At 41.7% G+C, this 23,561-nt stretch overlaps 1 protein-coding gene across 4 annotated transcripts in view; it reads left to right on the plus strand.

The window, feature by feature from the left end:
* LOC139278581 (kinesin-like protein KIF21A) overlaps nucleotides 1-23,561 on the plus strand; it is a 187,283-nt gene that overhangs the window by 23,118 nt on the left and 140,604 nt on the right. For 3 of the 4 annotated variants that reach the window (XM_070897506.1, XM_070897508.1, XM_070897507.1), the window contains exons 2-6: nucleotides 13,076-13,298; nucleotides 13,811-13,993; nucleotides 15,077-15,226; nucleotides 19,783-19,917; nucleotides 20,823-20,990. In XM_070897506.1, coding sequence (XP_070753607.1) covers nucleotides 13,076-13,298; nucleotides 13,811-13,993; nucleotides 15,077-15,226; nucleotides 19,783-19,917; nucleotides 20,823-20,990 — 859 coding nt within the window. Of the gene's footprint in view, nucleotides 1-13,075; nucleotides 13,299-13,810; nucleotides 13,994-15,076; nucleotides 15,227-19,218; nucleotides 19,286-19,782; nucleotides 19,918-20,822; nucleotides 20,991-23,561 lie in introns of those variants that run through there. The other variant, XM_070897509.1, reaches the window with a different exon arrangement.

The raw sequence follows: 23,561 nt of genomic DNA on the forward strand, positions 1-23,561 counted from the left end.
ACTGTACAAACCAGTGAAAAACAAAACTAGCAGAGAATTGTTTGGGCTTAGGCTGGATTACTAGAGCTCATGGGCCACATCTGATCTGTGGTTTGAATGCTACTGATAAAGTACCAAGATCCTAGATTTAATCAAGGTTCGTGCTGAGTTCAGCAAATCTCATGCCAGTCTGTGACTTGCTGAAGATGCTTGGAGCAAAAAGGGTGCTGCAATTGGCCTTGGTGTTCAGATTTCTTTGGTCTTGATAACTATCCAGGAGCTCATTTTGTGATATTGGGCAGGAGCATGATTTGGGCTTGATTATGCCTCATGTAGTTGAATAGTTTGCTTGCTGTCAAGGTACGTACATTGGTCACTTGCATAAGATACCATAGGACACTGATGTCTATGGAACTGGATCTCGGCAAGAATTTGAGGTCTTCAAAAGAAGATGATTGAAGGATAAATGCAAATGGTCTTTTGTTCCAATTTCATATCATGTGATAAAGGATGCAGCGGGTTTGTTGTTTTTAAGTCCCAGTGTAGATTGAACATTTCCGAAACTTATCATCTTTCTGCAGTTGTTTAAGATAAAACTGATTCTTTCAATTCTTTTTGTTAGTTTGAAGGTGTTTTGACTTTTACTATTGCTTTGAAGCTTTAAAAAGCTTTAAGGTTGGAAATCTGATCAACATAGTTTATAGCTTGAGGTTGAAGTTTAGTAACTTGTATCAGATTTATTTTTCTTTTTGACTATTCAAAATAAAGAATTATCAAAAGTGTGATCTTTAATCTTGTGCTGTGAGATCAGCCATTTATAAACAATTGGATAAGCTGAAGTTGAATCTCATATTTGTGAAGACTCATCTTAGTTATTGTAAAATAAATAAACAGGATTATGACCTTGTTAAAGACATGATTTCAAAGTTGACTTAATTACGTAATACAGTATTTACTATTTGTAATTTGATGTTGAGTTTCTTCGAATCATCAAGTTTAACATTTCATAACCAAACTTAAGTATCCATTATATGAAGTGTCAGTTCGACCAAGGTTTGTCCCATTATTTTAAATGCTATCTTTTGTTTTAAATGCTGTTTCAGTACTCAATGTAAATTTACCTGATCTTTAAATCCTAAAAAAGGAGTTGGAGCAAGAAGCTTCTCCAAGATGTATGACCTCACTTTTCTCTATTACTCATCTCGTCTCATCCATGAGATTCATCACTTGCTCTCCTGATCACTTCCCCACTAAACTCCTTTACCTCTCATGGCTAGCTGACATTGTGGTTCCCTTTTTTTTCAGGTGCTGTCACTCTCACTTCCAGAAGTAGTGTCATTATCCTCTTTTTTTTGACATATCTGTTCTCTAATTATCACAGCATCGTTACGATTATTGAACGTGTTGTCACTTCCCAGCTCCATGTTCATCTTTTTGAGGCCCCCCTCCCACAGCACTGAAATGGCCCGTGTCAAATTTTTGAATTACATCCTTTGTGACTGGTCATGGTGCCTAATCTTTCTTTATCCTGTTGGATATATCTCTGGCATTTGACATGGCTGATCATGCCATCCTCCTCCAACACTTAGGGCCCAAGTTTCCACATGATTTGCGCCTGATTTTTAGGAGCAACTGGTGGAGAACGGACTATCTTCGAAATCGCAATTCTCCACTTTTTTTTTCTGCAGTTCTAGTCAGGTAGAACAGTTCTACTTTGGAACAGAATTTTTTCTTCAAAAGGGGGCGTGTCCGGCCACTGACGCCTGATTTCAAAGTTTCCACAGTGAAAACGTACTCCAAACTAAAGTAGAATGGAGCAAGTGAAGATTTTTGTAGAACTGAAAAAACCTGTTCTACACATTAAAAAATCAGGCGCAGGTTACAAATTAGGCATCCAGAACGAGGTGGTGGGGGGAAGGGAAGTCATTAAATTCTATAATAAATCCTTATTTATATTTATACAAATAAATCCAACCTGAATAAACATTTATAAGCAAAGAAAAGATTAAATAAACCATCTTCCTACCTGTGTGAAAGTGCTTCAGGCAGGCCTTTCGGGACAGAAGGCTGCCGGCCCGTCCCCAGCACCAGATTTACAGGTAGGTGGTGTTGGGTTGGGTTGGGGGGGGGGGAGAGGGGGAGAGAGGGGAGATCCAGTCCGGGGGCAGGAGCGCGGGTCGGGTCAGTCGGTGGGGGGGGGGGGGCGCGGGTGTCGGGTCTGGTCCGGAGGCGGGGGGGGGGGCGCGGGTGTCTGGTCTGGGGGGGGGGGGGGGTGGCGCGGGTGTCGGGTCTGGTCCGGAGGCAGGGCGGGGGCGGGGAGCGAGTGTCGGGTCTGGTCGGGGGGGGAGCAGGAACTGGCCGTGGGAGGAGCCTTATTCACGCAGCCCCATTGAGGCCATTCAGCCAGGGCTAGGGGCTGCGTGCTTCGGGCCCCTCCCACACAGTTCGGTGCCTGGAGCTACTGCACTTGCGTGCCCACTGTTGCGCGCATGTGCAGAGGTCCCGGCACTGTTTTCAGCGCAGTGACCTGGCTCCGCCCCCCCCACAGCTCGTGCTGGCTGCGCCGAGGGCCAGAGGACCTGCAAGTAGGTGGAGAATACCGAGGATTTTTTTAGGCGCACTTTGTGGCGTGAAAAACGGGCGTCCAGGTCGGGGCTGCGCCGTTCTAGGCGCGTGTGGAAACTTGGGCCCATTATACTCTGCTGTCCAGCTCACTAGGATTGCCCTTTCCTGGTTCCATTCCCATTTATCTGAACTCATCCAGCACATCTCCAGCAATGACTTCTCTTCCCTCCTGCCCATTGTCATCCCTAGAATCTGCTAAGGATATATCCATAAACCCCTGCTCATCTTGATCTCTATGCCTTATCTTGACAAACATCTATATGCACAGGGTTAGTGTCCACCTGTGCTGATAACTCCCAAACTTGCCCTCAACTGCCTTTGTGCTGTCATATTGCTTGTCTGATTTTAAAATAAAAGTCCTGGATTAGCCAGAACTTTCTCTTGTTCAATATCTGGAAGACTGAAACTGTTATCTTTGGACCCTGCCACAGACGCCATCCCCTTTCACTTCCACTTTGGAGGCTATTTTGTTTTTCTGCCTCCTTAATTAGTTATTTTCATGTCCCTTTTGTTCTTATAATGCTGATTTACTGCCTGACTGAGATTTTGGCATTTCACCTCTTAATGGCTTTTTTAAAAAAAAGCTGTTCCAAGACTATTGAAGAATAATTGCCTCTTTGTGACTGGAACCAGCATATTTGACAGTTTTTACCAATGCATTCCCTAACCCACACCTTTCCAGTTTTGTTGAGGAATTTGCTTATCTTTCAGTTTACATTTCTGATGAAGTTTTTTTCCCCACTAACTAGATGTCTATCATAACTGGAAACATATATTTGAGAGTCTCTTAAGTCGAGCAACTGAGAAAGCTGCCCGGCATGCTTCCAGTAGGGACATATCTGACCTGCCCAAGTTGAAATGTTTAAAACTGCAACAAAAACCTATCTTTTCTCCTCTAGACATTGACTGACCTGTGCTTCCAGTTTTTACATTTAATTTTTACAGAACTAAGTATTAAAGATAGAAAGCTACACACCATATCGGGTGCTATCTCAAGCTGAAAGAGACAAGACTTGTGTAGCGATATAACAATTTTCCCTTATAAATGAATAGCCTTATTTATATGCTGCCATGCATGCCTGACATTCAGGGCTACAAATAAGTCCGATTCTGTTTTTGTTGGTAATTTGGAGATCGCATTCTCTCATCTGTTTATGCTTAATTGAATAAGTCAAACTGAATTTTACTGATGTTGTGAATCATGTTCATGATTCCATTTTTAAATTAAACTAAGAATCAGTATTGTTACATTTGTTCTCTATGTGGTGCATTCTTGGCCCCAGTAAGGTTGCAGCAGAAAATTTTCAATGCCTGATTAATTTCTCCAACAGTGTGCAAAATATAACCACCCCAGTAAAGCCAGCTATTCTAAAAGACAGTGCATGTATGCTATAAAACAAATATTTACCCTTGAGTTCTGCTAAATTGAAATTCAAAGCACCTTTTATATTCTGTTTCCAGTAAACTGATCCAGACCCCTCAAGGTTATGAGAACATGATGCATATGAGTCTTGCAATAAAGGGACCAATGAACAGGAAAGAGCTCTGGAATAATTAGGGGCACACTATTGGCTTTCTTAGTTAACAAAGCATTTATATTGATGTGCTATGTCTTGCAACAGCAAGATGTTAACAGGAAAAGTCTTGAAGCCAGTGTCACAATCTGGAAATAGCAGCAACAAGGTGTAGTTTTTGTCAAAACTAACTGACATCTGCCAATCAAGTTTTAACATGTATGTGTCTCTGGTTGATCCTGCTACATCGATCCTTTCCATCTGGCAATCAGGATTTTGCTGCTCTAGTTTTACCACCATTCACACATGCTTGTCATATTAAGGTATGCAGCCATGCTTTGCCTAACCTCTAATCTTAAGCAGTGTAGAGAATCTGCTTTGCAATTCTAACAGTGCTCAGAAGCTTTTCGAAAGGGTGAAGTTTAAAAACTTGTCAAGAACTTTTTGAAAGATTCTGCAAAAACAAGAGGGACTAAGAGTTTAATCAACTATAAGTAAAACTCATGTGCATTACATCTATTGGTTCATAGTTTAAGTCTCTGAACCTAGCTCAAGTAAAAAGGTATCCGGTTAGTTAACATGAGAAGATGACGACCAAAGGAAAAAGACAGCAACCACAGATGGCAGTTCTTCAAAGGCATTCCTGGAGGAGAAACAGCATCCTTGAAGTCAATGCTTACAACAGCCAGTCTGCGAAGGAAGAGGGTCTATGTTTTATGTTTCTAACTGCTGAAATTGTCAGGTGACATGTTGAATGTGAATTGGAAGCTTAACTTTGCTGAAATGCTGGAAACACTCCCAAGTCAGTCAGCATTTATTTCAGATTTCTCGCACCTGTAGTTTTTTTTTATAGCCTTGCTAAACTATTGCAATCTTAGACATTGAGTACAGCTCTATAATGCTGTCAGTAAGCAAAAACCCACTAAGATCGAGATATGGTGGTACATTCTTGTGTCGCAATGATTAATTTTCTGCATTATAATAATAAAGTAGTGTTAGCTAATGCATTGGCCAGGAGACAGGGGCGGCGTCAGTGGCACGATGGCAGGCGAAGAGGCAGTCAGCAGCCTTCGAGCTGTGGAGGAGCTTGAGGCCATTCGACTAGGAGAAAGGGGAGGGACACGGTTGGAGCCACACACACAGGCAACGCAGCAGCCTCCATAGCTGTGAATTTATTTTTATAGGTTGCAGGCTGTTCGGCCAGCAGACAGGGTAGGCGTGCAAAGCACCAGGCGGGAGAGCCAGCCAGTTTAAAAGTTAAATTTGTAATTCAAGTATGGGTGCTGCATTATCAGCACCACGGATTATGCAATGGTTTGCTAGCAATTCATTGCATAGGAGAGAATTGATTAGAGCTTACCGCACCAGGAACGTCATAGCCTGTAGGCTGATGGGCAGGTGACCTTACCCACATCGGCAATATCGAGCCAGGTGCTCGTACCTGGACATGAGCGAGGCTGATTGTGTCAAAAGGCTGCGTTTCTGCAGAGAAGTTGTCGCTGAGATCTGTGATTATGCTGAGAGCAGATTTGCAGTCCAGAAGCAGAATGCCGACTGCCTTGTCTGTTGCAGTGAAGGTAACAGCTGCACTTGCCTTCTATGTTTGAGGCTACAATTGGAGATGTGGGCGCCATCTCTCAATGTGCAATACATGCCTGCGTTTACCAGGTCACTGCTGCACTGTGTGCGGAGGAATGACTCCATCAATTTCCCAATGACTGCACAAGCAATCCATGACAGGGCTGTGGGCTGCTTCAGGATTGCTGGCTTTCCAAAGGTACAGGGTTGCATTGATTGTACCCACATCGCCTTGCGAGCACCTGTGGAGGATTCCGAGCAGTACAGGAATAGAAAAGGTTTCCACTCCATTAATGTGCAGCTCGTGTGTGACGACCAGCAGCGCATCATGTCAGTCGATGCGAGATACCTGGCAGCGCCCATGATTCGTTCACCCTACGTGACAGCGTTATATCTGACATGTTTGAGCAGCAGCCAGAAGGGCAGAGCTAGCTACTGGGAAACAAAGGGTACGGCCTGGCCACCTGGCTCATGACGCCCCTACACATAACACGGACGGAAGCTGACTGTCAATACAACATGGCGCACATTGCGATGCGCAGCATCATCGAGAGGACCATTGGCATCTCGAAACAGCGTTTCTGATACCTGGACCATTCCGGAGGCCACTTGCAATACTCTCCTCCGATTGTCGGTCACTTCACTGTTGTGTGCTGCAAGCTGCACAACTTAGCCATCATGAGGCAGCAGGAGCTGGTAGTGGAACCAGAAGACCCACATGAGGGGCCAGTGCCTGATCATAATTTGGAAGAGCAGGATGAGGATGATGACGATCAGGAAAGCATGCAAGTGCCTGATGCTGGAGCATTAGGTCGGAGGAGGGCCCATCCATTGTGCTCCTTTAACGATTGCTTGAGCCATGCGTTAGCAGCTCATCCGTGAACGCTTCAATTACTGATGCCTGAGGGCTCTGCGACAAATGTTGCGCATGGACATGTTTATTTTTTGGAGTTGTTCCTATGTTGTGATGTGTTAATGGAACGATTCAGTTATAATGAAAAAATATTTTATTGAAAAGTTAACATCACTAATAAAATATTTGTTGTATCAAACTTTACTTTTTAAGTGATCTTCAAGAGTCATATTAAAAATGTTAAGATCACTTAAACTTGTAAAGTTAAACTTACAAAACAATTTCAATTTGAAAAACGCTACTACAATTACATCAAGAACAAGAACAAAAACAGCAAAGAAAGGCTGCAACCATCTCTCATCCACATCTCATTGAATGTTCACTTCTTCATGGGGGTGTCATTTGATTGGCAGGGCTGTGTGCCCATATTGCAGCAGCTATCTCACGGCCTGTGCCATCACTTGCATGCCCTCCCTGACGGCCTGTGCCATCGATTGCACTCCCTCTGACATTCCCTCCCTAATTTCCCGTGTCATTACTGCTATTTCTCCCGTCAGTACCGTCACCTCTTCACCCACTGCACTGACGCTGCCGATGACTGATCGGGTAAGCTCATTGGTCTCCATACCAAATTCCACAACCTGAGCCGCATCTGTTGCACGCTGCATCTCAGGAGAGCCTGTTTTCAATCTCCTCCTCCTCTGCCTGGGTCTGCCTCGCGGCACCACTACACTGGGAGGCGCGGGCTGGGATGGTGGGGCGCTCTGTGTTCCAGACGGCAGCACTAGAGTGGAAGGCGCGGGCTGGGATGGTGCCACCCTGGGTCTTGCATCCGGCATCACTCGAGTGCAAACCGTGGGCTGGGCTAGTGGGTGAATGGGTGTAAACTGCTCCATTATATCACCAGCACCACTGGGACCCGCAACATCGGAATCAAAACCATGGAAGGTGGCATCAGAACCTATGCAAGGGGTTGAAACTCTGATTTCCCTTAATGTGAGCTCATAAACATTAATTTGGAAGGTCTCCCCTGTAGACATTTCAGTCATCGCCGCCTGCAGCCAGTCTGGATCATCCGCATCTGATTCTACTGGTTCTTGTTCAGGATCTTCAGGGTTGGCATCATCATCGTCATCTTCTGCAAAATATATCAGAACAGTCAAATATTTAACAGCAAAGGAGGGGACAGGATGGGTGGCGTGAGTACTCTCACACAGCAGGCCAGGCAGCAGGTTGATTTGAAGGGCCACAATGCATTTTCAGGACTTGCCCTCTTCCTCACGTGCGGGCCCAGCTTGTACTGTACTGATTGCTTTTCTCCATGTACGACTCATCATAGCAGCTACCCTCTGTTCCAAGGGTGTCAGTGGATGCAGATTGGGCGTGCCTCCTCCTGTTCGAGTTGTTTCCCTTTTGATGTGGGCCAATTTCTTCTGCAAAGAGTAAAATAGAACTTTTTACAGAGTGCGTCTTTCTGCAGGGTGGGACATACAGATAGTCACATTACAATTACGATTACATTAAAAAATGAAAATATTACTTACACTAATTACTTGACCAAGGTTGTGCCATTTCTTTTTACACTGGCTTCCAGATCTCATGGTATGCACCACTGCGCAGTAATCTTCTGCAATTTGGTTCCAACGTTTCTTCATTTCTTTAGGTGGCACTTTTATGCGACCTCTGTTGCTGATATCCAGCTCCTGCCATCTCTGCTCAATGACGCTAACTAATATCTCCACTTCCTCATGCAAGAATTTATTTTTGGTGGACGTTGTTCCATTGCAGTATTGAATTGACACACTTATTTTTCAAAACACACAGTCCTTATTTTGTATGCACCTATGCAGCATTTGTTATGGAAGTTTAGCAGCAAAAAGCAGCATTCGCTGATTTCAGCAGGTGATTTCTTCAACAGTGCTGCTAAAAGCAGTCCTTCAGGCACAAAAAATCACCAAGATTCAATCCCAAGCCTCCCAGAGCGCCACGAAACAAATCAGCACTTTTCTTCAAGTTCCTTTAAAAATGGTCGAGTGCCAATGTTTGTAACCTACTGCGCTGCTAGCACGATGCCCTCGGATCAGAGTTAGCCCCCCCCCCCCCCCCCCGCACTTTTAAAATCGTCGCTACGCTGTGGCTCCGCCTCCCCCAGCTGATCTCTTCACGCCGCGCTCCGAGGAGCCTGCTGGAAGGCCGAGAATTCCTCCGTAAGTTTTTGATGTGCTTTTAGGCATGAAAAACGGGCGCCGATGTCGGCCAAAACTTGACCCCTATGTTTCTTACGAGCACCCAAGGTCTCTTTTAATGCAGGCGAGAAGAGCGACTTGGGCGCCATTCTTTTTTAAAATTCTATAGTACAAGTTGAGGATGGTTCTGCCTTTACCCTGTCTTAAGCACCCTTTCTTGGCATGTACATGGCCTTCCGTCTGTGTGGGGCCAATTCTGTGGCTGCTTTTATATGCAGAGAGGAAGGGTCGGACGGGTACCATGGCTGGGATCTATGCTGTAAACTGCTGTGGGAGAGGAGCTGTTGGCTCTCAAAAAAAAAACTGTGTAAATTCTTAATAATTCTATATTGAAGCTAATAACAATGCACAGAAAAGAGGAAACAAGCATGAGGGAAATAAAATTAATAACATAAAATGTGTTCATGTGGAAGAGAAATGAATTAAAAACATTGTTTTGTGAGGGGTGGGGGGGAGGGAGAGTAACACAATTAAATACAAACACAGTGAGTTGCTTTGGGACTTAACCTCAAATTGTTTGACTCCAACCCTGCCAAAATCCTGAGAACCCTGGAGTGATCCTTGAACAAATCAGTGCTTGAGACTGTCAGAATTTAGTACGTATTCCTGATCGCTCCCATTAGCTTGGCAAGTTCCTTACCATTCACATCCATATGCACATATGGCAGTGCTCTAGAGTTGCACATCAGTTTGTGCAAGTAGTTCCTTGGGGCCCAAATTTGCCCAGGAGTTGCTCTTTTTTTTGGAACGACTTGATTTTTCTGGACTCCTAAAAATTCCCATTCTGCACATTTAATTTGCACCTGTGTAAGTGAGTTAGTTAGGATTTTTTAAAGTTTTTTTTTCAAAAGGGGGCGTTACCAACCATCTGCGCCTGTTTTGACCATTTAAGCCAGTATGGACAGCTAATAGTTGCTCCAAACTAACTTAGGCCAGCGTATGTGGCCGCACAGAAAACGCTTGCGGAGAGTTAAGAAATCAGCGCAGGTTGCCAGAAATGGGGGGGTCGGGAAGGGAAGCACAGAGGACCTTGCAAAGCACTAAACAGCACAACAGCATTTATGAAGCATAAAAACCATCAATAATAAATTAATAATTAAACAATAAAACTTTCGTGCAGGGCCCAAGCTCCACCCCCTAATGGATAGGTCCAGCCGTGCCAAACCATGGGAGAGGCCACAGAGCGGGGAGAATGCGGCAATATATTTTTGGTGCTGTTTTGAGAGCAGAAAGTCTGCACACTTCGGGTAACTGCGCCAAAAAAAACGGAGGGCCAAATTTGGGCTCTTAATATCTATTGGAAATCGGAGGGTGAGGGGTGGCACTGTGGGGTGTAGAATTCAGTAGTCAGACTCCTGTAATTTGAAGGCACTGTATCATTATTTTTTCAGTTTAATAACTTTTTAAAGTGGATACTCCTTTAGGATTATAGGGCTCAATTTTCCCCAATGCCACTTTTTGGGGCCCAACTGCACCAAAAAAAAATCATCCCACTTTCCCCGTTTTGAATTATTGATTTTGGTGCCGTTTAACCTGTCCTGTAGTTTTGGGGGTGGAGCCTAAAATCTGTGCCAAAAAGATCGGGTTACCAAGGTAACGAGGAATGCACTGCGGGCTGACGCTGGAAAATGAAACATAGAACGCATTCTGGCCAACTCATCGCAACCTGTACAAGCACCTTGCACATTGCAGCAGCTTACCAGCATTAAATTATTAGTGTACGTGCCAAATGTCTATTCCCCCCGCCCCCCCCCCCCCCCCCAAAAAAAAAGTGCTGGTGCCGCTTCTAACCCTGGCTGAAAGGCCAGCCCCCCCCCACCCCCCGGGTTCCGCTGCTAAACCTGGCCGAAAGGCTTTCCTCCCCATCGGGTGCCACTGTTAATCCTGGCCAAAAGGCTTCCCTCTGGGTGCTGCTCCTAACCCTGGCCAAAAGGCTCTCCCCTTCTATCCACACTCCCTTTCTGCTGCTGCTGTCCCAGCCGTGGAACTGATACCTGTGCCAATTTTGGTAACTGCCCAGAAGATTTTTCCAGAATGGTCACATACGCTGTCCTAAGAAAAATTGGAGTAAATTGGAGCTGGCCAAACTTGCTTAAATGGCCAAAATTGACATGGGTGGCAGATTACGCCCCCAATGAGGTTTTAAAATCGTAGCCTAAAAAAATCCTACCTTAGTGAATTACACTCACGCAGAAACTTTGGGGAAACTTGGAGATTTGAATTTACTCCAAAAAAAAACGGTGCACGCCAAAAAAATGGCACAGATAATGGGGGAAAATTGAGCCCATAATACTGGAAATCAGCTATATTGAGTATATTAAAGTTACAGGTAACATAACAGTAGCTACTCAGTAATTATGCACAGGCTGTGTTTTTAAAAAAAAAAAATGATTACTGATAGAGTAAAAATATCAGTAGCTCACTGGAAGCTAACTCGTGTTGATTGTGTAAAGCTCTCCTTCCCCCCCCCCCCCTCCCCCCCCCCCCTCACACACACACACACACACAATCCCACCGCCACTGCTTGAACAATTTCTCTTCTGTTTAAAATCATGAATAGCTTCTTTCTTTAAATTTTCTGGGGTTTTTTGTTAAATGAAATTATACTTGTTCCAGTGTTTGACTGCTTATGCTATTGGAGGCTTGTGCTTTTCTTCAGCAAAGTTTAAAGTAAATGCAAAAGGACAATGAAGAGATGATTTGACCCATTAACAAATAAATTGTCCTTTTGAGTAGGAAGCTGTCTGTTCAAGTGAGGATATATAGATGAGAATCTTAACTATTGTTTTAAGAATGAATAAATCTGGATTATAATCCTGGACCATACTTCAAGCACGACAAATGGCCACGATTTTATTGTCCTGTTGATTCCCATTCCTAGTTACATCATACGCCATACACTACTTGGCTAAACCTAATTATTCAAAAAAGTTGTTAACACATTCTAGTATTTCAACAGTCTATGCTATGGAAATAACAAACAGTATGCCTCATAGAACGATATAGCATAGAAGGAGGCCATTACAGGTGAAGACAAAGCTGAAGTGTTTGCCCTTCTGGCTGAAGGTGGTTGCAGAGTGGATGATACATCTCTGCTTCCTCCTGAGGTCCTCACCATCACAGAAGACAGTCTTCAGCCAATTCGATGTACTTCACGTGGTATCAGGAAATGGCTGAGCACACTGGATACAGCAAAGGCTATGGGCCCCGACAACATCCAGGATGTCGTGCTGAAGACTTCTACTCCAGAATCAGCTGTGCCTCTAGCTAAGCTGTTCTACTACAGCGACAACACTGGCATCTATCCGACAATGTGGAAAACTGCCCAGGTATGTCCTGTCCACAAAAAGCAGGACAAATCCAATCCGGCCAATTACAGTGCCATCAGTCTACTTTCAATCATCAACAAAGTGATGCCAAGGTGTTGTCAACACTGCTATCAAGTGGCACTTACTCACCAATAACCTGCTCACTGATGCCCAGTTTGGGTTCCACCAGGACCGCGTGGCTCCACATCTCATTACAGCCTTGGTCCAAACATGGATAAAAGAGCTGAATTCCATAGCTGAAGTGAGAGTGAATGCCCTTGACATCAAAGCAACATTTGACCGAGTGTGGCATCAAAGAGACCTAGTAAAACTGAAGTCAATGGGAATTGGGGAAAACACTTCTGGCTAGAGTCATACCTAGCACAAGGGAAAATGGTTGTGGTGATATGGAGGTCAAACATCACAGCCCCAAGACATCGCTGCAGGAGTTCCTCAGGGCAGTGTCCTAGACCCAACCATCTTCAGCTGCTTCATCAGTTACCTTCCCTGTATCATAAGATCAGAAGTGAGGATGTTCGCTGAATGGTTGTTGTGGAAAAGTCTGACTTGGTATCCGAGGTAAAAAAGTATATTGGGAAGGGCCTGATTGCAGGGGGCAATAGTGTAAGTATTTGTTCCTGCAGAGGAAGGCTGACGATGTCTGCAGATTAAAGGTCAAGGTTCACTCACCCTCCTGTTTGCGCAGTTCTAAGTTATATTTTCTAAAATACAAAACCATTTACAAATTGGTTGAAGCATAACATTACTTTCCATTTCTGCTACACTAAATAAAATTGCCCCTTGAAACACCAGTTGTATAGGTAGAGAATTATACAGGAACATGACTTAAATCGACATTGCAGAAGCTTTATGAAAGATGTGTATTGAAGCATCAATTACAGCATTATCCTATGAAGTTTTCTGGTTCAACCGTAAAATGCATTCACAAATCCTTCCTCCTTTTCTGTACAGAATTCGTCCACAACTTGCTAAAGAGAAGATTGAAGGATGCCACATTTGCACCTCAGTTATACCCGGAGAGCCCCAGGTTGTCCTTGGAAAGGATAAAGCATTTACTTTTGATTTTGTTTATGATATGGACACACAGCAGGAGGAGATTTATCTGACGTGCGTAGAAAAGCTTATTGATGGTTGTTTGGAAGGTTACAATGCCACTGTTTTGGCATATGGTCAGGTGAGCATCATATTGTATAAGGTTTATTTTAATAACATTTGTGGGTAAGGTATTCTAAAGTACTTGCTTGAAGGAAGATCTCACCCTATAAATTTAATACAGATAACACTTAATAGCTTGGTTGTGCAATAAGCTACTGAAGAGGTTGGATGCAGCTTCATATCTGCATGCACATCTTTGCCATTGGGATATCCGAGGGAAAGATGCTGAGTATGAGTTCCGATGCTTCATTGGGAGAAAGAGACAATTGGAATCATCTCAACTCATTCTTGCACACTTCCGAGTGACTAGTTGAAGAATCCAAGTCTCAGAATTGTTATGAGAGGAGGAAGAAAAATAAGAATTTTAGCTTTTTCAAAATTAAGTAAAATTAACTTCAAGAGCGCAAATACAAAGCAATAGTCATTTATTTTTTGTTAAAGATTTAAATATTTTGTGTATAGTAAACTGTATTTAATAATTAATTTAAACAAAGTTTTTGGAGAAGAAAAACACACATCTTGTCTCCTTAGACTGGCTCTGGGAAGACTTACACCATGGGGACTGGATTTGATGTCAACATCACTGACATTGAACAGGGTATAATTCCACGTGCTGTCAAACACCTTTACTGTGGTATTGAGGAGCGAAAGCGTGCTGCTGTTGAACGTGGATTGCCACCACCAGAGTTTAAAGTTAATGCTCAGTTTCTTGAGGTGTGTATTTTAATGTCATTATTTATGGGGGTCAGAACTGCTGTACTCAGTTTCACCTATATTTAGCAAGGTTTCAACATGCCCCACTGATACATTAAGTCTTTTTATGACATAACTATTACTGATTTTGGCCATTTCGCAGCTGCTAGTTTAATTAGCTAGGCAAGGCTGGAAAGTGTTCTGTATCATATAGAATTACCTCCAGCTATAGTTAACAGATGATGACTAGGTCTGTACGACTAAGCATTACTAGATAAAAGTTTAATTAAATGTTAATGTTAAGTGTTGTCATAGAAACAGTAATGAAGGTTTGTAAATTATTCTCAAAGTTTGTCTTCCTGTACATTTTTAAAATGTGAATAAATCAGGAAAAGGTAGCAATTATGCTACAAATTTAGATTGCCTTTTGAGTTTTTTTAACCATACAACAAATTTAATGAGTATCCAGACCACAGAAAAAATAATTGAGACTTTTTAAAAAAAAATTGAGAAACCTAGGTGCAGAATTACCACCAAGGTTGAGAAGACCAGGTAAATCAAGATAGAAAGGAAAATGGAGGATGTAGGGAGTTCAGTAGTCATATTCCTGGGCAAGAATGAGTAGGAGATGTGATGAGCCTTGATTTCAAGACAAGAAGATGCAAGAGGGAGAGTGTACTTGGGCAGAAGGTTCAAAGCAGCAGTTGCCAAGATGGTACAAACAAAATGAAGACACAGGTTTCAACGGGGTTGGATACTAAAGCTGAGATGTTTTGTGTATTGGATGACAAGCTTTTTCAAAACTGGAATTCTTTGCTTCCCTTTCATCTTGAGAGTTGTGAAGTCTTAAAACAAGTTTTGCATCATTTTTTAATCAGATTTGACTTGCCTCATCTTCTGTCACAATCTTATCAATTTTGAGTTTTTAGATTTCTTAATATAACACCCCTTTCCCCCTTCCCCCCCCCCCCCCTGCCCCCCAGCCAGGAAAATATAATGCGTGATGTTTCCAATAGAAGCATTGTTTAGTAAAACTCTTTCTGCTAATGGAGTAAGCACATTTTGACCTTGGACATTGCGATTAATTTTCTTTTTTTCTTCAAGCTTTATAATGAAGAGGTTCTCGACCTGTTTGATTCAATCCGTGACCTAGAGGCAAGACACAAAAAGTCAAACATTAAAATCCATGAAGATGCAAATGGAGGAATTTACACTGTAGGAGTAACAACACGTACCATTGGCTCAGAAGCTGAGGTAAGGTTGAGAGTTAAAATCAAAAAGATGGCAGAAAGCAACAAATGATGGCTGGGGAGCAGTTTCTGTCAGTGTAGGGGGAAATGTACCCTTTTTGGGTTATGTGAACCAAATTTAGAAAATGTAAATTATATACAATACTTCAGACATTCCTGTTGTCCAGACTGAGTTGCTAAATCAACTGGTTTAGATGAGCAACTAACAGAATATTATTTGAAAACATGACGAAACATTTATTTTTTAATATGCATTACAGAATTGCCCTCTTCCCAAAACACATCCAATACTTCTGATCTCATAGGTGATCAATGTTTTCCCCAATGTTTTCAGTGGATAGAAAATATTGCAGTCCTCCATCATTTTAAACTGATTCACTCAATGACAAAATCTGTGAAAGTAACAACCAAATCATAGAGTATGTATAAACTCTTAAATAATTTAACATGAATAACAGTTTTTTTTTAGCATCTTAGCCGTACTTTTGTCTTATGTTCTGCATCTGACAAAATGTTGTAAAGCCATACATACATTTACCAGTCTATTGCTTTTTGGAGTGCTTCTTGTATCTCATTCCTCAAACGACTCCAGTTTAATTGAGCTTAAATTCTACTTCAAAATATTTCATGCTCTCTATTGGAGGTCACTGGAAAGAACAGGGAACAGAAATCCTGACACTTTTTTTGCCTCGAGTCCGGGAACAATGAGGCCAATTGTATTGCTCCACTGCTGCGCTGGCTGAAAATAGCAAACTCAGCACAGACAATGGGTTGAACTTGGCCTTACCATGTCTGTATGACTTGGTAGTTTCCCACATGGTATATTTACTCAGTTGTTGAGAGCTGGCAAAAAAAAAGCTAGATGAATGGAGAAGCATTCATCACACCCTGCCAGGACAGTTTTGCAGTTCAGTGACTTGAGCAGACTGGAACTATATATTTAAAACGATTAGCCGCATGACTAAATTTTGCAAGCACTATACAATGCAGAGGCTGGTGTTATAAACATAATATATTCTGTGCTGATTAAGCTAATGTTAACAGAAGATTAAACCATTTGTTAGTGGTGTTCCCTACTAACGAAACTGGGGGGAAAGCATTCTGTTACTTTTAATAAAAATTTGTTTCCTGTATTTCTGAAAGCTGTTCAGCTTTGCACGCTCACTTTGTAATTGAAGTTTTTAATCCGATCTTTTAGGGCATCGGGTTTTATTTTTATTTATTTAATAAATATAATATATATATAGTTGCCTCTTCAAAAAATTAGTCTTAGTTGGGCCTCAATCTCCAGCTAAACATTGGGAGGATCAAAGCTCTGTTGCAAACTCAGTACCTTTCCACGACTGTTGCCCTACCCCAGACACTGTCTCAAGTTGAACCAGAGTGTTCATTACCTCAATGCCCTATTCAATCCTGAGCAAACTTTATGGCCCCATATCATAATCACAAAGACTGACTGTTTCCTCTACCATAACATTGACTGCCTCCATCCCTACCTCAGCCTCTGCTGTTGCTGAAAACCTCATTCATGCCTTTATCACCTCCAGACTCAATTACTCCAATGCTGTGCTGGCCAGCCTCTAACCTGATAAGCTTCAGCTGATCCAAAACTCTGCTGTACTGCCCATATCCTATCCTGCACTGTCATGTGCTCCCACCACCCTTGTCCTTGCTGTCATACTTTGGCTCCTGGTCTAATTACTTCTTACACCTTGTCCCCGAATCCCCCTCTTTCCTTCTCCCTCAAGTATGTATCAAGCCTTCCATATATGGAGCAATACTATCTGCCTCAACCACTCCACGTGGTATCAAATTCCACATTCTCACCACTCTTGTGACAAGAAATTCCTTCTAAATTCTTTATTTGATCTATTAATGGCTGTCTTATATTTATGCAAGCCTGTTTTGGACTCGCCTATAAGTGGAAACAGTTTCTTCATGTTCACCCTATCTCACTCTTTCATCATCATAAAGACCTGTATCAAGTCATCTTTCAAAGAGCCTCATCCTGCTCATAATTTCCTGATAGTAGCATCCTTTCAATTCTGGTAACATTCTTGTAAATCTTTTCTGCACATTCTACAGTGCTTCAATATTCTTTTTGTTGTGTGGAACCAGAACTGCACACAGATATGGCTTAAGCAAGGTTCTCCAGATCGATAAGATTTTTGGGCACTAAGGGAGTCGAAGGATATGGGGATAGAAATGGGAAAGTGGAGTTGATTTAGAAATTCAGCCGTGATCTTAATGAATGAATAGGCTCGGGGTCGTATGGCCTACTCCTCCTATTTCTTGTTATGTTCGTATACACCCCTGCTTTTCTATTCTAGTCTTTTGAAATGACCCCCAGTACTTTGTTTGCACCCTTATGGCTTTATCCATTTGTTGCTACTTAATAGTTATTTGTGTCTTTATTCCCGGATCTCCTTGCTCCTCTATCCCATTGAGTGTCCCAATGAATAAGTAGCCTCCTTATTCCTCTGCTCAAAATGAACAACCTCACTCTTCACTATATTCAATTTAATTTGCCCTTTAATGTGTCTACTCTGCAAGCCTGTTTGTCTCTCTGTATTTTGGTGTCATCTTTTCCATTTTTAGCTATACCTTTGCATTGGTATCATCAAATTTCAAAACCATCCCTCCCAATTTAAGTCCAAATTATTTGTGCATATAGTGAACAAAAGTGGTCCCAGTATACCTGCAGCACACTTTCCACTTTCTAAATTTGGACGAACAGTGGGGAGGGGGCACAGCACAGCCTGTGTCGGAGCTGTGAATGATAGACTGCAGCTTCAGGATTTCCGCATTAGGTTGCGCGTGCGTTAAATCCTGAAGTTGCGATAAGTTACAGCGCCGAAATGACGGCGCCGCTACCAGGCCATTGAACTTTTTTGGATGCACCTGCAGTTCCATGATGCATCACAGCAGGCACAACAAAGGCACACTAATTTTTCATGGGTGTGGCAGCTAACTAGCTGTAGTATGCATGTTACTTGCAATATTCATTCTGCGCTGTGGTGTGGGTGTCATGCTGAAACCAATTAAGATTTGCTTCAACAAAGCAGTGTGAGATATGGTTAATGGATATAGTAGCATAGTGGTTGTGTCACTGAACAAACAATCCAGAGGCCTGGACTAATGATCCAGAGACATGACTTCAAATCCCACCATCGCAGCTGAGAAATTTAAATTCAGTTAATTAAATAAATCTGGAATAAAAAGCTGGTATCAGTCATGTTGATCATGAAACTATCGGATTGTCATCTAGTTCACTCATGTCCTTTTAGGGAAGGAAATCTGCCATCCTTACCCGGTCTGGCCTATGTGACTCCAGACCCACACCAATGTGGTTGACTCTTGACTGTCCTCTGAAATAGCCTAACAAGCCACTCATTTGTATAAGATGGTTCATCACACCCTTCTCGAGAACAATTTAGGGATGGGCAATAAATGCTGGCCTTGCCGGCAAATGCCCACATCCTGTGAACGAATACATTTTAAAAAAAGAATGTGAAATTGTAGCCAATTAGAGATTTTTTGTTAGCATGGCATGTCACTGAACAGATGTTGGTGCTGAAGAGTTGGACAGAAATCTGCCAAGATGCAAAGCTCAATCAAGTGAATGAGGGGCAGTTAATTTCCACAAAAACAAGCAGCACTGGTCAAGTAACTTAAATTATGTTGCAGAATAACTTCACCAATGATGTTTTGCTTGTGAAAAAGGCAAAGCAGTTTGCTGAACATCTTAGCTTTGCTAAAGTTCACCTCCGAGACGGCACTACCTAGCTCCCAATTTGAAGAACAGCATGGCATTGTGTTTTGACCTACTCTGTCAAACCAGAATCTTACTGAGCTTTTCAGATTTACATATTTACCATTCTATTCTAAAGTTCTTAAAGCTGGTGAGTTTGGCCTGTTTTACTGACTTTTTTCCTTTTTTAAAAAAAAAGGTACCTGGCTTCAAAGGAGAGAAATACTTGGGTGTGGAAAATCAACAAACAGTATCTTGCACTTCTGACATGTGGCAGCGTGAGCGATAAGAAAAGGCATCTAATATGCAATAGTAATTTGCAAACTATAATTTTCCATTGCTGTCTGCAGGCTTTGCATCAGGGAATTTAAACAAAGTTTTGTTGAGATCAAAGAGGAAGTTTACTCCAGGGCTGTCTACTGCCTCAGACAATGAGCCGTACTCAGCCCATTGATGAAATTTCAAGTATGTCTGCTGTGTGTTTTGCCTAAGCAACAATTTGCATGCACTAATGGAGGCTGGAAAAGTCTTGAGCAACACTGACTTTTTTTTATATTTTGGGGAAACCGTATATTGGTATCTATCCCTTTGTCTCCAATTCATGTGCATCAATTGCACTGCATTTGCTACAGTGCATCAAAAAGTAATGAATTCAGTGCACTTATTGATGAATGCATATCATTTGTCCTTTGGAGATATAAATGTTATGAGCTGAGCAGCACAATATGTGCATTGGTGAATAAACTGTTTACATATAGAAGTATTAGAGTAAGGCTGAAGATCTGACATCTTTTCACCTTGTTTTGTAGATGCTGCAGTGTCTGAAGCTGGGAGCTCTTTGTCGTACAACCGCTAGCACACAAATGAATGTTCAGAGTTCTCGCTCTCATGCCATTTTTACAATACATTTATGTCAAATGCGTGCCTGCATCAAAAATGATAACGTAAGTTCCTAATTTAATTTGCCATTGAAGGAACCTGATTTATTGTGACCTCATATTATTTTAAGCTTTTTCAACATGAATTGGCAATTAGATTTAATTTTTTTTTAAATTGATTGCAGTTTCTGTGTAATCTTATGATTGCTCCATCAGTTCAGCTATTCTTTTACCCAAGGTTGCTCTTTTTATATTGTAACAGTTTGCTTTTTTTCTGTGCAGATGGAATTGTATTGTAATTTGCACTTTATTCAAGTTTTTGGTAGACAAATATTGAGAGATAGTTGTTACCTTGTCCAGTGTTTAATGGATGAAAGCTATTCTAAAACATGAAATTGATTTATTACCTGTGAGCACTCACTGATTTAATTTTTGAAAAATTATAACAAGTACGTTTTCAAGATAGATACATTTGTGGGCCTTAATTACATAAACACAGATTTGTGAGTATTTAATTGTATAATTCAGGGAAATACAGAAGTATTTGTGTACACTTAATGCTGATTGGAAAGTTGAACATATTTTATTTTAGCCATTCAAAAGTTCATTATTGTTTGTTGTTTTGAGAGAGAATCAAATGATCTTTGGAAAACATTTTATAGGCAAATTTTGGTAGTCATTGAAAATAATTTATTTCCAGATGAATTTCCTGTAACTCGCTGGTTTAAAAAAATTGAGAGGGGGGGGAAGGAACTCGAACGCTAGAAATATATAAAAAAATTTAAATGCTGTGAATACACAGTTCAGTAAGCACCTGTAAAGTGAAGAGACAGAACTGATAAAATTGCAGTGTAAATTGCCAAAAAATATTGTAATGTTTTTACTTACTACATATTTATGCTGAATTTTAGCACATGTTGACACATGTCCATTATTTGGATAAAATTGATTTAATTTTGTTTTAAATACAGGATGAAATGATGGACAACAAAGTAATTAGTGAATCAACACAAATGAATGAGTTTGAAACCCTCACGGCCAAGTTCCATTTTGTTGACCTCGCAGGCTCAGAAAGGCTGAAGCGTACAGGAGCAACTGGAGAGCGGGCAAAAGAAGGAATTTCAATTAACTGTGGTCTAGTAAGTACATGTTGAATTGTGTTACCAAGAATCATATTTGTAGTAGTAGGGAGAGTTTTAGTGTTGAGTTTGGCAGGATGATGTGTACCTCCTCCTACCAACCTTTATTTTCTGTGCTGAATGTACTGGAATGCTGTCAAATCGTGGAATTGCTGTGCAAATAGATGTTAGCGTGAGATTTGCTGTATATGTGCAATACATTTATAGACTTAAAACCTAAGAATATTAATGTAGCATTCAAGGGAAAAGGCCCACTATCTAGGCTGTAAACAGTGTTAACCCAGTAAAACCCAGGTTTGGGTGTCCTTGTGCAAGAAATACATAAAGCTAGCATGCAAGTACAGCAAGCAATAAGAAAGGCAAAAATGGCATGTTGTCCTTTATTGCAAGGGGGTTTGAGTATAAGAGTAAGGAAGTCTTGCTATAATTGTACAGGGCCTTGGTGAGACCACACCTGCAGTACTGTGCACAGTTTTGGTTTCCTTATCGAAGGAAGGATATAATTGCCTTGGAGGCAGTACAATGGAGGTTCACAAGATTGATTAGCGATTGTGTAGAATGGGCCTATACCTTCTGGAGTTTAGAAGAATGAGAGCTGATTTAATTGAAACATACAAGATTCTGAAGAGGATTGACAGGGTAGATGCTGAGAGATTGTTCCCCCTGGCTGGAGTATCTAGAACTAGGGGGTACAGTCTCAGGATAAGGGGCAGGCAATTTAAGACACCGATGAGAAGGAATTTCTTCATTTAGAGGGTTGTGAATCTTTGGAATTCTCTGCCCCAGAGGGCTGTGGATGCTGTCTCTGAATATATTCAAGGCTGTGATAGATAGAATTTTTGAGGGAATAAAGGGATATGGAGATCGGGCGGGAAAGTGGAGTTGAGGCCGATGATCAACCATGATCTTATTGAATGGTGGAGCTGGCTCAAGAGGCTGTCGGGCCTACTCCTGCTCCTATTTCTTCTGTTCTTAAAACGGGTCTCACCAGTACTGTCTGCTCTTCCAAAATGGACATTTTTGACACAATCTCTATTAAAAAATCTATGAAAACCAGCACCCTCTCTCTTTCCCCTCCCCATCCTCAACGTGGCAGGGATTGGCGATGGTGGAGCTGGTGGTGCTACATGTTAGGAATTTGCCTTGGATATTCTCTTGGTATGGCAGCGCTGAGTATTATGCATTTAACGGTGTGCCCATACTGCTCTTCAACCCTAGAGTGCAACAATATTATCCCCTTGTGATTCATGTCTTTTGCTTGTGCCCCCACAAATGCCACTGGGATGGGGAAAAATGAGCACTGCACCCTACTTCTTGGGCATCTATGAAAGGCACAGCATCCCATAGTGCAAAGCGGCAAAGAAAAATCCCGACCTGTAAAATGGTTCCCACACAGTGACTAAACTTTGTTTCATGCACACGTGTAATCCTGCCTGCTAGGGGGTGCTACATGCACATAAAGACCTGGCAGATACGGAGGTGGCAGATAGTCGGTGTGAATATTAATAAGAGAGCTCAATTTAATTTTAATTAAACTCTTGACTTGGCTGGGTCAATAAGTCCAACTAAAATTATCAGAGAAGGGAAAGAAAAATAAAACAACAAAAGTCCTAGACCTGAGGCAACCATGTATGAATAAACTTTGTTTTAAAAACCAACCATTTGGACTCTTCCCTAAATCCTTTTTATGGAAAAATGGTGAAAATCCCAACATGTGATTGGTAGCAGTAAATCTACTTTTGTAAAGAGGGATGTATGTATCATTTGAAATTGGAGAGGAGAAGGCCATTCAATAAGATAATCTACCTGATGTTCTACCTCAGCTCCATCTTCCCACACTATCCCCATAATCCCTTGATTTCAAAGATTCACAACCCTTTGAGTAAATAAATTTCTCATCAGTCCTAAATGGCCAACCATTTATTCTGAGACTGTGATCCAGAGTCTAGATTCCCCTACCAGGATCTCCTCCTTAAAATTTTTTATATGTTTCAATGAGATCAGTTCTGATTCTTCTAAATGCTCGAGAATATCAGCCCAGTCTACTAGTCTACTATTTTTTCTGTGTTTCTCCAACCAAGAAAGTTCTTTTTAATAGTCCAAAGTTGTAAATATGCCTAAGGATTTTGACATGTATTTGTGTTGAGAGCTGCTGCTTAGCTTTTGTTTCTGAATTTAAATCTTAATGGCTAATTTTAGTTGATCATGCACAGTTTACTGTACTGGCAAGCACATTTGCTAAATAGTAGTAGTGAGTTTATCCAGTGAGTGACTGTTGGAGATCAGTGCCAGAATTGGAATTAATTGTGCCTTGTATGGAAAGAATCAATCACTTGCTTTTAGGTGCTGCTTTTCACACTGTCAGAACATCCAGCGCACTTCATTTGGAAGTGAAGTCACTGTTGTAGGCAAACATGGCATTCAGTTTTTGGACAGCAAGGTCCCACCAAACGGCAATGCGAAGACTGATCTGTTTTGTTGTTGGTTGAGGGATGAATGCAGGCCAGGACACTAGAAGAACACTGCCCTCTTCAAAGAAAAAAGTGTCATTGGATCGGTTGTGTCCACGTG

Source organism: Pristiophorus japonicus, chromosome 13 (assembly GCF_044704955.1).
Source record: "Pristiophorus japonicus isolate sPriJap1 chromosome 13, sPriJap1.hap1, whole genome shotgun sequence".
NCBI classification, from domain to species: domain Eukaryota; kingdom Metazoa; phylum Chordata; class Chondrichthyes; family Pristiophoridae; genus Pristiophorus; species Pristiophorus japonicus.